At 38.9% G+C, this 12,374-nt stretch overlaps 2 protein-coding genes across 2 annotated transcripts in view; one reads left to right on the forward strand and one right to left on the reverse strand.

Moving 5' to 3' along the window:
* MPLKIP (M-phase specific PLK1 interacting protein) overlaps positions 1 to 810 on the reverse strand; it is a 6,612-nt gene extending 5,802 nt beyond the window's left edge. Inside the window, exon 1 of the mRNA XM_010001543.1 lies at positions 697 to 810. Coding sequence (XP_009999845.1) covers positions 697 to 810 — 114 coding nt within the window. The remainder of the gene's footprint in view (positions 1 to 696) is intronic.
* Positions 811 to 6,439: 5,629 nt separating this feature from the next.
* Positions 6,440 to 12,374, forward strand: part of SUGCT (succinyl-CoA:glutarate-CoA transferase) — a 318,738-nt gene continuing 312,803 nt past the window's right edge. The window contains exons 1-4 of the mRNA XM_010001520.1: positions 6,440 to 6,483; positions 6,578 to 6,651; positions 8,987 to 9,072; positions 9,773 to 9,823. Of these exons, the coding sequence (XP_009999822.1) occupies positions 6,603 to 6,651; positions 8,987 to 9,072; positions 9,773 to 9,823 (186 nt within the window). The 5' untranslated portion in view covers positions 6,440 to 6,483; positions 6,578 to 6,602. The remainder of the gene's footprint in view (positions 6,484 to 6,577; positions 6,652 to 8,986; positions 9,073 to 9,772; positions 9,824 to 12,374) is intronic.

A 12,374-nucleotide genomic window follows, 5' to 3' on the forward strand; every position in this document is an offset into this window, starting at 1 on the left:
GGGAGCGGGGAGCAGGCCCCGCCGCCATCCGTCCCGCCGGGGAGCAGGGCCCCAGGCCCCGCCGCCGCCATCCGAATGCATACACGCATTTGTGCCCCCTTACTGTGTAGTCTTTTCATACAGGAGCCTGCAAATCCTACGTATGTTGTCGTGGGGCAAACTGAAAACAGTATTTAAAGAGTGCTTTTAATTGAAAGGTTGTGGGGTGTTTTTTTTTAACATCAGTTTGAACTGTTACCAAATCTTCAGTAGGGTGGTAGCTCTAGCAGTGAGATACACAAAGTAGCTCTTTGGCTATGGCCAGGTGGCTTTTTTTGTTTGGAGTTCGGCTTTTCTTAAGGGGGATTTTTTTCTGTTTTCAGTCAACTCGGCTCTCAACCGTTTTAGACCCTGCCTGGTGGAAGCACGAAACTATAATCCTTGCAGTTCTAAAATGGGGACTAAACCTGCCCACTTCAATTTTTGTGTCAGTCCTTTACTCTTTCATCTTCTCTCGAAAACAGTTTTCCATTTATTAGTGTGATGCACACCAGGAATGACACACAAAACAGTTTCCACATACACGTTTCTCTGTCGAATCAGTCTTGCTCTAGAAGCAGCTTATTTTAACTTCAACCTTTTCTTCACACAGAAGGGATGAGAAAGACATGTTGCCACACGCTGAGTTATACTGGGATCAACTTCTTGCTGACAAACCCTAATGGCTTCTGGGTTCCTCAGCACCCACATCACGCTTGTTATTACACGTTGCACAAACCGGTTCTGTAGATTTTCTGTGTGCTCCTCCTCAGCGTTCAGCACCTCTGTCATGCAACACTGCTGAGTCTCTGCTCTTCCTAATGCCCTCGTTGGGGAGTCAGAAGTTTTAGCTGCCCTCGAGGTGCGGTGGCTGCCTCATGAGGACAGGCAAGAGGTGAGGACAGTGTATTTCTCACAAATAAATGCTGTTCTATGCTATCGCGGAGCAAGAAGACCCCGTAGCTTTCATATAAAGAGCCTTCCACTGTCCCAACACGAACTAAAACCAGTCTGAAAGCACTTAGCTGAGGGAAGGAACCGTTTGAAGGCCCATTCAAGTTAACCCTTCCCCAAATGACACACAAACGGAGATACAGCTTCAGTAACGCTGCGCCTTCAGTGAAGCAACGTTGAGATGAGGAGACAGGACAGGAGGATGACCATGAGCCAGCAATGTGCCCTTGTGGCCAAGAAGGCCAATGGCATCCTGGGGTGCATTAGAAAGGGTGTGGTTAGTCGGTCAAGAGAGGTTCTCCTCCCCCTCTATTCTGCATTGGTGAGGCCACATCTGGAGTATTGTGTCCAGTTCTGGGCCCCTCAGTTCAAGAAGGACAGGGAACTGCTTGAAAGAGTCCAGCGCAGAGCTACGAAGATGATTAAGGGAGTGGAACATCTCCCTTATGAGGAAAGGCTGAGGGAGCTGGGTCTCTTTAGCTTGGAGAAAAGGAGACTGAGGGGTGACCTCATCAATGTTTACAAATATGTAAGGGGTGAGTGTCAGGGAGATGGAGTTAGGCTTTTCTCAGTGATGACCAGTGATAGGACAAGGGGTAATGGGTGTAAATTGGAGCATAGGAGGTTCAAGGTGAATATCCGAAAAAAATTTTTTACTGTAAGAGTGACAGAGCACTGGAACAGACTGCCCAGGGAGGTTGTGGAGTCTCCCTCACTGGAGACATTCAAAACCCACCTGGATGAGTTCCTGTGTGATGTACTCTAGGTGACCCTGCTCTGGCAGGGGGGTTGGACTAGATGATCTCTCGAGGTCCCTTCCAGCCCCTAAGATTCTATGATTCTATGATTCTATGATTCTATAAGTTATACATTTGGTCTAATGTTGGAAACAAAGACCAAGGCATGTTGCTATCAGTGGACTGATAGATTTGGAAGAGAAACAGAGAAGGTAATCTGGGGGAACACTGGAGGTGAAAACTTTTTGTAGATGGCAACATTTATCTGTCACCATTAACTGACTTCTGTTCAGGAGAGTGACTTAGTATCTACTTTTTTGCTTTATGGGTGATTTATCTGTATCTAATGTTCAAGAGGCTGTAGATGAGCCCAGCAGTATAAACTTAAAAGTTATAAGTCATACTAGTTTTCTACTTTGACTTCTGATTTTGAGATGTGAATCTTACAAGTTAAGAAGTATCAATTATGAGGAAAGAGGGATTTAAGCTAGGCCAACAGTTAATGGACTGGGGATTAAGTGTGGGTTTATTAAGGATTACTAGAACTATGAAGTTCGTAGAGTCCTTATTGAGCAATCATCTTTGGTTTTCTGCTTTCTGAAATGTTTCGGTAATATTTGGTGTAGATGCTATCTGGTTTCAGTGAGCTATGGTAACCTAGATTTTTCTTTTCTACAGGTTGTACCTTACAATACCTTGAATTAGTGTAGTAAATATGCTTATTTGGCAAAAGATATCATATATACGACACTTCTGTCTAATATATAAGTCCTTTTTAAACGCTAACATTTGTTTTGCTCTGTGCCTTAACATCATTCTAGCACTAATAATACTTTTATTCATGTTACATCTCTTTTTAGCTGGTATGTTTCCTATAATGGATGTCAGGCTTCTAATCTGCAACCCTAGGATCTCCTTGGAGTTCTGTAAAATCATTTGCCATGGACTATGAAACCTCATTGGCTAATTCCTTTAGTACTCTCTGATGGATTTAATCTGGCCTTGCTGATTCAAAACATTAATTCAGTCCAGGTAATTTCTCACTTGCTCTTTACGGTGTTGATGTCTCTTCTCTTATGTTGTTCATCTACTCCCAGCATAATTAATCATTTCACAGAAGAGTTGTTTTGAGTGAACTGAAGCAGAGCAAGTACTTAGAAATTCCACTTTTCCTCCCCTCTAGTGTATTTACTTTCTGATAATTAGAGCTCTTACCTTCCCTTTTATCTTCTCTTTTTCTCTGAAGTAGCTAAATAATTATTTTTTTCATTATCTATTATGAAATTATATTACTACTGAACTTTGCATATCCAATATATTTTTTTTTGTAACTTCTTATCCTCACTTTGCTTACCCTTGCAATGCCGGTGGCTCCCGCTCTCCGTGCCGCTTCGGTTCACATGCGGGGGAAGCAGCGTCCTCTGCCCCAGCCCTGTTTGCGTTTGTTGCCGTTTTTGTTCGTTCGTTTTCGAAAGGGTGCGAAGCTCTTCGTACGTTTGTTTTGCTTTTCGCCGGAGAAAAATAAAAGCGAGCTGCCACGAAATACTTTCCTCCGGCTTTTAGGTGTCTCTTGTCTTGTAACAGCGTAGGAAAATACCAACAGGTGCGTTGGTTGCCTAAAAAGTGGAGCACGTTTGGAGACTGTGCATCCAGAGGAGCCTGCCAAGTGCATCCCTGGCTGGAATGTACCTGCTGGTGGTGAATTAACCCGCGGGAGGGGTGGGCTTGACTAACTTGTTGCACGTGTGAGTTAAAAGGTGCTGATTGTGCAATCGAAGTAGAGATAATTGGCTCAAGGGGTAATCTCCTCTGGAACTGGATGTGATTGGAATGGAATCTATTTCTTTACTAGTAATTTGCATCGTAAAAAATATTAAATGTACTAACCAGCTTTCTTCTCCGTGCCCTCTTCTGTTACAAGTATAAAGGAAAGCTTTTTTTGGGGGAATTACAATACAAAAACGAATTCTGCTCTACAGAACTATCTCTGTTGATGGTTTACTCATAACTGTTGTGTTAGACCAACCTTGGGACAACCTACTGAGCTTGCCTAAGAATTTAAATTATATTGAGAGTGAGTGGATCTATTTTTTTTTCTCCAGTTATATGTAAAAGATACATGCTGCTTTTTCAATTTACAGTAAATTCCAGCATCATGGGAATAAACAGATTACAGGTGGAATGTAGTTAGAGCTGGGAGAGTGGGTTTTTCAGTCATCAAGTTACTGAAATAATTAAAAGCAAAAATACAAGAGAAAATACAAGTTTGCATTTTAGAATATTGAGCTAGAGTTCTAACAGAAAACACTCTGTGGGAAGAGTTTAACTTTGGGTAATGTGCCAATTAGGAGGCCAGTAAGGAGAGGGAAAAATAAATCAGGAGATGGTTTTGGTCAATACTGATCAATGCTGAGCCTTTTGTTTGTAGTGTGTTGCTGTTTGTTTTTATTCCTGCAGTAAGGAGTTAGTAGCAGCCTGGTACTCAGGATCAGTGTACCAGAACTGCTGGTTCTCTGATGGTCAAAGGATTTCTATTGTTTCAGCAAATTAGTGTCTTGCTGGAATGTGAATCTAGGTCCTGTAAGCTTTCTTTTGTTAGTATCTGTGCTATTCTAGTCTGAAGAGACTAATGGGTCTATTTTTTTTTTTCTCAGATTTTCAGAAGCAAGTGTTTGATCCCTTTCTTGTGTTTCTTCATCGTTGTGGACATCAGCATTATTTGTTAGCATTAGAAATAATTCATGAGGGTACATTTGTCTCTTAAACAGCAATTGTACTCCTGTTCTGTTCCAACTACAGGAGTTCTAATCCCAGAATGGAGTGTTTGATGTTACCATAATGTGAGTGCTATGGTAATTAGTAAGCACCCATCAGTCTTAGTTATGCATAAATGCATATTTACAGGCTAATCTTAACGATTTACAGGCTTATTTGGGAAACACCTTTATGGATTCCTGCAAGACAGTTACCCACAGGTGAAGAACCTTTTGGCTCTGGAAAGTTACTGTTCTGGTAGTGTATCTGTGAGAAACATAACCAAATGCTGACTCAGGAGGAGAGTAAGTGAACCATTCAGTAAGAGAGTGCACACCTTTTAAAGGTGTGCAAAGAATAGAGGAAGATGGATCCTTTTTGTTAACGAAAAGTACTGCTTTGTTGTTGTTTTGTCAGAGCTGTGCTCTTCCCTAAAGCTGTTGCTTCCACATTCTCTGAAGACAAGGTGTAATGTCATTGTGAAGCAAATACTCTTGGTTCCTTAACAAATAAGCCCGTGCTTAAGTATTTGTTCAACTAGGGCCAACTTCATAAAAGCAAGGTTGTTCTGGAGGATCTGTGGTGCTTCCCTGGCTCTAGCACAAGATTTCAACACCTGGAACTTGCACTGAGGTGTCCCGTGTTGGGGAGAGTTGGCAGCCTGAGTTTTCCTAAAAGCTTTTAAATGTGCAGATTATATAGCTGCTCCTGGACAAGCACTTTTTCAACTTGCTGCTTGGTCAGCATGTTGTGTTAAAGCCCCAAACCTGTTAAATCCCTCTGGAGTGACTGGTAATAATTGGGGAAAATGTCTTGAAGATGAAGAATCAGATGCATTGAGAGAATGAATGAAAACACTTAACAGAAGCTTTGAATTCCCAATGCTGCTTCATATCTCTGTGGGTTTTTAATTATGTATCTTTCTATATATCTATCTCCTTACCATATATACAGTAAGATAGGAGGGAGAGTTAATGGGGGTGACTGAAGGGTGGCTCAGATCTGATGGATGGAATTTGGTGCAGGTGACACAGGTATTCACAAACACCAAAGAGAGTTGCTTGCCATGTTAGCATTGTGTAATTTTGTTGTGTTATTGGCCAGGTGGACTTTTCTAGGGGGAGTGATATGAGACCACCCTCCAAATAGCAATGAAATTACCATTCATGTAGAGTGGATGTATTGTATTTGTATTCCCTAGCCTGCAAGTAAAGACAGTGAGTTAGTGGAAGATAACCCAAGGTCACCAAAGAAATAGTTGGCAAACCTGTGGTCTAGACTGAGACTGTTTGCTCTGTCTGTGATGCTTATTGCCACTGCTGTTGTTTCTCACAGCTAGTCAGGTTGGAAAGGGGAAGGAGGAAGGCATTGTGATTTTCCTACTGGTTATTTTGCATGTGCAACTGCCATTGGAAGTTAGAACAAATAATTCCTTGGCTTGTACATTGTGTTCAGTTTTGTAACCTCTTGTGGTTTTGTTTTAAAAGCAGATATTCTTTTTTTGTGTGATGCAAGTGCATGGGTCTATGCTAGTCAAAACACTTTGTGAAGATGCTGCTTTGCATTGGTCTGCTACCCATTAGCTTTAGTTTGTGCCTTTCTGATGTTGCTTGCTATTGCTTTTATTGAATCTTTCTTCAGATTAGTCTTTAAAAGCTATATGGGTGTTTGTGGAAGGCACATATAAAAGTATCTCTGAAAAACAGCTTCACTGTAGAATTGCTAGGTGTTGGGAATAGTTTCTGCAATGTTAACTGTCAGGCTTTCCAACGTTAAAAGGCTTTATTAATGTTATATGCTCCTCATAATCTACCTGTGCAGTAAGTTTTATTATTCTTTATTTGGAGAGGGAGATGAGAGAGGATGAGGGAAGATTGTCATAAAAACAGTGTTTCAGACTACCAATGAGAAACAAATTTTATAAAAAAATACTTCAAGAGTAAGTTACTGTTTTCTGTTTCTTGTCAGGTGTTAATAATGCAAAGCCATTGGATGGTGTGAAAATTCTTGATTTAACAAGGTTTGTGTTTCGTCTGTAATTTGGAATAGTCTGTCTTAGATGCAGATATTCTGATAGGAGAAACTAAAAGAACAATCTTTTTTTAATTTGACAGGGTGCTCGCAGGGCCCTTTGCCACAATGAATTTAGGAGATCTAGGGGCTGAAATTATCAAAGTGGAAAGACCAGGTAAGTCTTTTATTTATCCATTTTCGATATAAGAAGAATGTGCAGTAGCTTAACAAATAGTTGCTTACATATTTTCAGTAATATCTGACTGAAAAAACAAGATTGAAAGCCTGTGGAAATATTTAGAAAGACAATACTGTGGTTATATGGTGATGGTATATTTTTGATGACGGTGTGTATGGTGATATGGTAAGAAAGAATTAATTTTGTAGCTATTTGTTTTTTTTTTGGAAACATTTTACATCCTCATACTATTTCTGGTGTAGTAGAGAACTAGTTATTAGGACATTTGCTTATATGCATATGATCTCTTTGCTTGAAGTTTAACACTGTGCTTCGTGTACATGTATTTTGATCAGAAGTAATCTGTCTATATTTAGAAAAGAGTGTGAGAAAGTTGAAGTTAGATGGTTAGGTAACTATTTAATGTATTAGTGTACAAACCAGTACTCAGTCGTTGCTTACAAAAGTGCCTTATTCCATCAATTCAAACTAAATTAATTTTGCTTGAATTTTGCTAAGGTTTACAGTTGGGCTTGTGAATGCTTAAGTGGGTAATCGTAAAAAATGCTTAATTCTTATGGAATTGCTACACTTTTTAGTTTGTGAGACTGTACAAGAAAAGTAACTGGCATGGCATTTGTTTCTGTTTTAGAAATATTTTCTGCATTTGGCTTTCAGTTTTGTTATGGTTTGAGTTGGTGAGGCTGATTTTATGGTACTGATCTGAGGACCTAGAGAGAGTGTGTTTAGTACCCTGAGGGATCAGGGAGGGTGGAACAGAGAGGGGTCAGTACTCCCTTCCATCTCCTGCCATACTCAATAAAAGGCAAGAGGACCAAAAGCCCACCCCTTCCTGCTCCCTTTATCCTTGCTCCATTGCTGCACTCAGAGGTTTTGGAGAGAGATTCCTGCTTTTCCATCAGCTCGTCACATGCTCTGCAGGATCTGAATCCATCAGGAGCTGCAAGTTTTGTGATGGAAGAAGGGCAGCCTGAGAATCCTGAATTTCAAACAATTTAGAATGTTTAGTGATGCAAGTAATGTGAGTAATCAACTCTTTCTCTGAGAGAATCTCTACTGTCACAGGAGTATTAATCCATATAGGGTAATAGCCACATTAGTGTTATACATGGAAGGTACTACTGAAATGTTTTGTTTCAAATGGCTTGAAGTGGTAACATAGAGAAGAGAGATTTAATTTTTTCCCCTCAATCTTCCCACCTGAACCAAATAGTTCTTTGAGATGCTAAATGGTACAAATGCTGATGAGTATTTGTGTTTGTATAACTTCTACTACAGTTGATCTTAAATGGCTGTAGGCTTCATATTACCATAATGTATAGCATCATTGTGATAATGGCCATATTGTGTAGGGCCAAAAGTCCTTCATCTTGTTTTTGTATCTAATTGAGTATCAAGGAGTCTTCTGTGTTGCCTCACTAAGGAAAGCTTTCAATTGTGTGAAGGTATCAAGAAGGTAAAGTCTAGATATTGAAATAGATACAGGAATGAGCATGCTTGCTAGCACTTGAGATCATGATTATATCTGAATTTAAATTTAGCTTTAATTGTAATTACAACAGATTGACAGTCTTCATGACATTTAAGAAAGGTTTGAAATTGGAAATCAGGCATAAACGATACAGTGACATCAGTGTCTGCAGCAGTTTTAACACCATCTTGTCTTTCTATAAGGCAGATGCAATTCTGGAAGAGCTGGAGGTGCAGGATTGCACCAGCTATAGGAAGTGCCTTTTTTTTTTTTTGTGTTCCTGTAGCATGTGGCTTAACAAGTTGTTGCTGATCAGTGGTATCTTGATGTTGTGCCTGGAGTGTTTCAGAAATAGCTTATTGACCATGTGCACTGTGTGACTCATGCAGGGCAAGAGCTTCTACTAAATTATTTGGATTTACCCAAAACAATTTATTTGGATTACCTGAAACAATGGCATTGTAGCCCAACTTAAAACTAAAACCACTCCACCAAGAAAAGAACCTCCCCTCTTTCCCCAGCACTCCACCAACCCCCAAACAAAAACAACCAAAAAATCACAAATACATTTGTGCTGTGTGACTCTATGTTAATATTTTAAAGCCTAAAAGTAGTCCTAACACTAGCAAACACTGTTTACTTTGCTCAATCATGTTAACTTTTAGGTGATTTTTGGACATAAATATCCTACTAAGTGTATATTAAACTAATTTTTGTCCTGCCTAATAGATGAAGCTTAGGTGATTTATATATGCCATTGGAGGAAAACTTTTTTATTATTTTTATTTGTTGGCAGTGTGATATTGGACAACTAAAAAAATGTGATGGTATTTCTTTCAGGAGCTGGTGATGATACAAGAGCCTGGGGGCCACCTTTTGCTGGAACAGAAAGTGTTTATTTTCTTAGTGTCAATAGAAATAAAAAGGTAAATGGAGTGTGATATTGAACATTAGCCTGTTTCCTGTAATTACAGCTGAAGGTATAACACTTCTCTTTTGTTTGATTCTTAATACATAAGATGGAGCAATAGTTACGTTGACCTTAGGTTATGATGAATACATTTCAGGAGAAAAACAAACAGTACTTTTAAATAGAAAAGTCTGCAAGCCCTGGTATGATGCTCTGGTCAGCTGAGGCAAATTCAAGAAGCAAGAGTGGTCCTGCCAGTCCTCAGCTGCTGGTGCAAATTGACTGCAGGCATCATATCACAGGTTAGATAAAAGTATCTTGGGAAACTTCAAGATGAAGATGAAGTTTCATGATATGCCTGAGGTGTTTAATGACTTGTTGTTTCTGGTGTACTTGCAGTAGTAGGTGCTGTTCAAACATACAGTGAACAGACTGCAGTGCAGCTCCCAGCTGCACATCTGTCAAACATGTTTTGGTGCTTGTCTGATCCTTTGGTGAGACAGTTCAACTTGCTTTGATGACAGTTTTTGCTTTGTTTTGTTTGTTTGTTGTTTTGGTTTTTTTTTTCCAGGGGAAGATGGGATGCATGTTAAAATCCTACTTACTTGATTTAACTGCAGTGTGAAATTTGACTGGTTTTGTTTAGAAGGGACTGATAATCACCAAAAGGGCTTTCACATAAACTACTGTTGTATTTTTTTTTTTTGTCTCCACAGAGTATAGCTGTCAACATGAAGGATTCAAAAGGAGTAAAGCTAATCAGAGAGGTAAGTTTGACTACCATGCAAACTCTGCCTATTTTGTATGATTTTGCTAATAGTGAAGAATAAATTCTGTATTTCACTTGTTAACTTGTTATCTAATACTTTAAAATGTATTTGTGCAATAAATTTCTTAAAGAACAAAGCCTCTTTTAAGACTATATGTTCAATGTAATCTCTAATTATTTTAGATACAAAATTTCCATGAAAATATCATCAGAAGCTTCAAATAAAATATTGTGAGGAGGTTGTTAACAGGCTAGTACTTTCCTTTTACTGTTGCTGTATTTAATCTTGATGTACTACTTCATTAGAAAGATTCAAGCTCAACTGATCTAATGAAGCCAGTGAATAGTTTACAAAAAGGAGGTACTAAACTCCAGCATTTGCAGGTTTTTGAATGTTACAGTATATTCATGACTTCAGTTGCTGTGTGCCTTTCTGAGAAATACTGTCCAGTAGGTTTCATTTTTCACTATTTGAGTTCAGAATGTTAAGAGCCTTCTAAGGATGACCCATTTTTCCATTGAAAAAATAATAAAAATATAATATTTCATATTATGTGAAAGTTGTGCTTTGTCATCGCTTTTTCATTTACTGAGAAACATAAGACCTGCCACTTGCTAGTGCTGTGTTTTTAGCCACACAATACTAACACATCTAAGAGGTTAAGCTGGCTTCTGTTACTGTTTGTTTCACTATCAGTTCCAATCACTTTTTCACAGTGAGACTGGATGTGTCCTGTAATAAGTGGAATTTATCTCATAGTATTTTTTGTTGGGAATATTGCATGAAATGGAAATAGATTACGTTGTCCAATACTTTTGACCTTTTTTCTTCCCAGTCAGCTATGTAAAAGACACTTCACATGGAAACCTTTGGAGTTTATAAGCCAGGGATTCTGCAGTGCCTTTCCTCTTAGCAGAACAGAACCACTTTTTGTTGATATGTTATGAAGCCATATGTTTATCTTCTGAAGATTTTTGGAAATAAACACTGTCATTTTGCATAGTATAACACAGATGTGTTTTTGGATAAACTAGTCACGTTCTAAATAGGGCTATAAAAATTGTCTTACATAAGACAATTAGCTTGTTATTTGACCTTTTTAAATGGTGAAAGAAAAACTGTGTATGGATTGGATGTGTTTGAAGAGTTAAAGACAGCTGGGCCTATGAGACAGGATGAGCTGGAGAAAGGATGTCTTCAGCCTAAGCTGCTTATGTGCCACTATTTGTGGTTAGGAAGTTCCCCTTTTCTCATCTTGACATTTATGCAGGAAGATTACTGATTGATTCTGGTTTTGAATGTATAACCTTCTGCCTGCAATATGGAGAACCTTTTTGTGGTCTGTGTAGTTTTATGGCTGGTGACTTAAGAATCTGCAATTTGACCTTTGTATTTGAGACTTAGGTTCCTGGTTGAGTTCAAGACCCATATAATTTTTAAATCAAAGAGCAGCTTTCTTGTCCCTCAGTTGTCATTCAAGAGTAGCACCCTCTCTGTCAGCTCAGTGCTGGGTTCCCAACCTTTTCCTACTGGTGGGGTCTCTTGTACCACTGTAATGTAGAGCTATTGTGATGTTGAAGATTGGAGAGGTGGCAGTAAGAGTACTTACAGCTACAGACAAATGGTTCCTGCCAGCAGCAATGTTAATTTTTTCCTTAGCTTGATGTCACTGAGATAATCAAGCATGCATGAGAATTATTTCCTATGATGTGATATTGTGGAATTCCCAATGGGTGAAGTAGCTCTGTTAAATATTTACCACACTAGCTGTGGAAAGGAGGATCTCTCCTGTGGCAAGTTTCTTGCCTTTGTGAAGATAAATCTGTGATGTGAAACCAAACTCATGGAAAAACTAGAAAACAACTGCCAAGATTTGCAGAACTGACCTAAAAATGAGGGCAGTTAGTATCATTGCCAAGTATTTTCTTATAATTTCTGTCTTTTATTAAAGTTGCTTTCATAACCACTACAGCTTTTTGTTACTTCAATCAGTGGCATCCCTATCGGTGCTCTAGCAACATTGTGGACTGAAGTGATGAGGCATTATTGAAATGTGACCCTATTTGTGGTGTTCATCATTTTGCTTGATTCAGAGTGATAGTTTTGGGAAGTATTTGGTGCAGACGTCCTGACGTTCCATTATTGGAATCTCAAATGGAGCCAGAATGTAACTACTTCTGTTTGGAGTTGTGTCAAAAAGAGTATGTAAAGGAAAGCTATCTATAACAGCTATTTTGTTGTCAGTCATCTTCTGATAACATCAGGACTGATGTGTATAGAATTAAGCATTGTGCAGTAGTGTATTTGTTACTATGAAAGTAGTGTTTATGTCTGTAAAGTAATTGATGGCAAGAAGAAATTCAAGTTGCTGAGACTGATTACTCATACATGAATATGAATTAGCAATATTCAGCAGCTTTGTCAAAAGCTTGTTGTAAGAACCTTGAAGATATGTTTCTCCTAGCATTTAGCCTTAGCTAATTAGCTATCATATTTGTTCATTAAGAACTTGGGAGAATTCCATTGGCTCAGAGCTGATGGCACTCTT

Source organism: Chaetura pelagica, unplaced genomic scaffold, assembly GCF_000747805.2.
Source record: "Chaetura pelagica isolate M959 unplaced genomic scaffold, ChaPel_1.0 scaffold7, whole genome shotgun sequence".
NCBI classification, from domain to species: Eukaryota; Metazoa; Chordata; class Aves; order Apodiformes; family Apodidae; genus Chaetura; species Chaetura pelagica.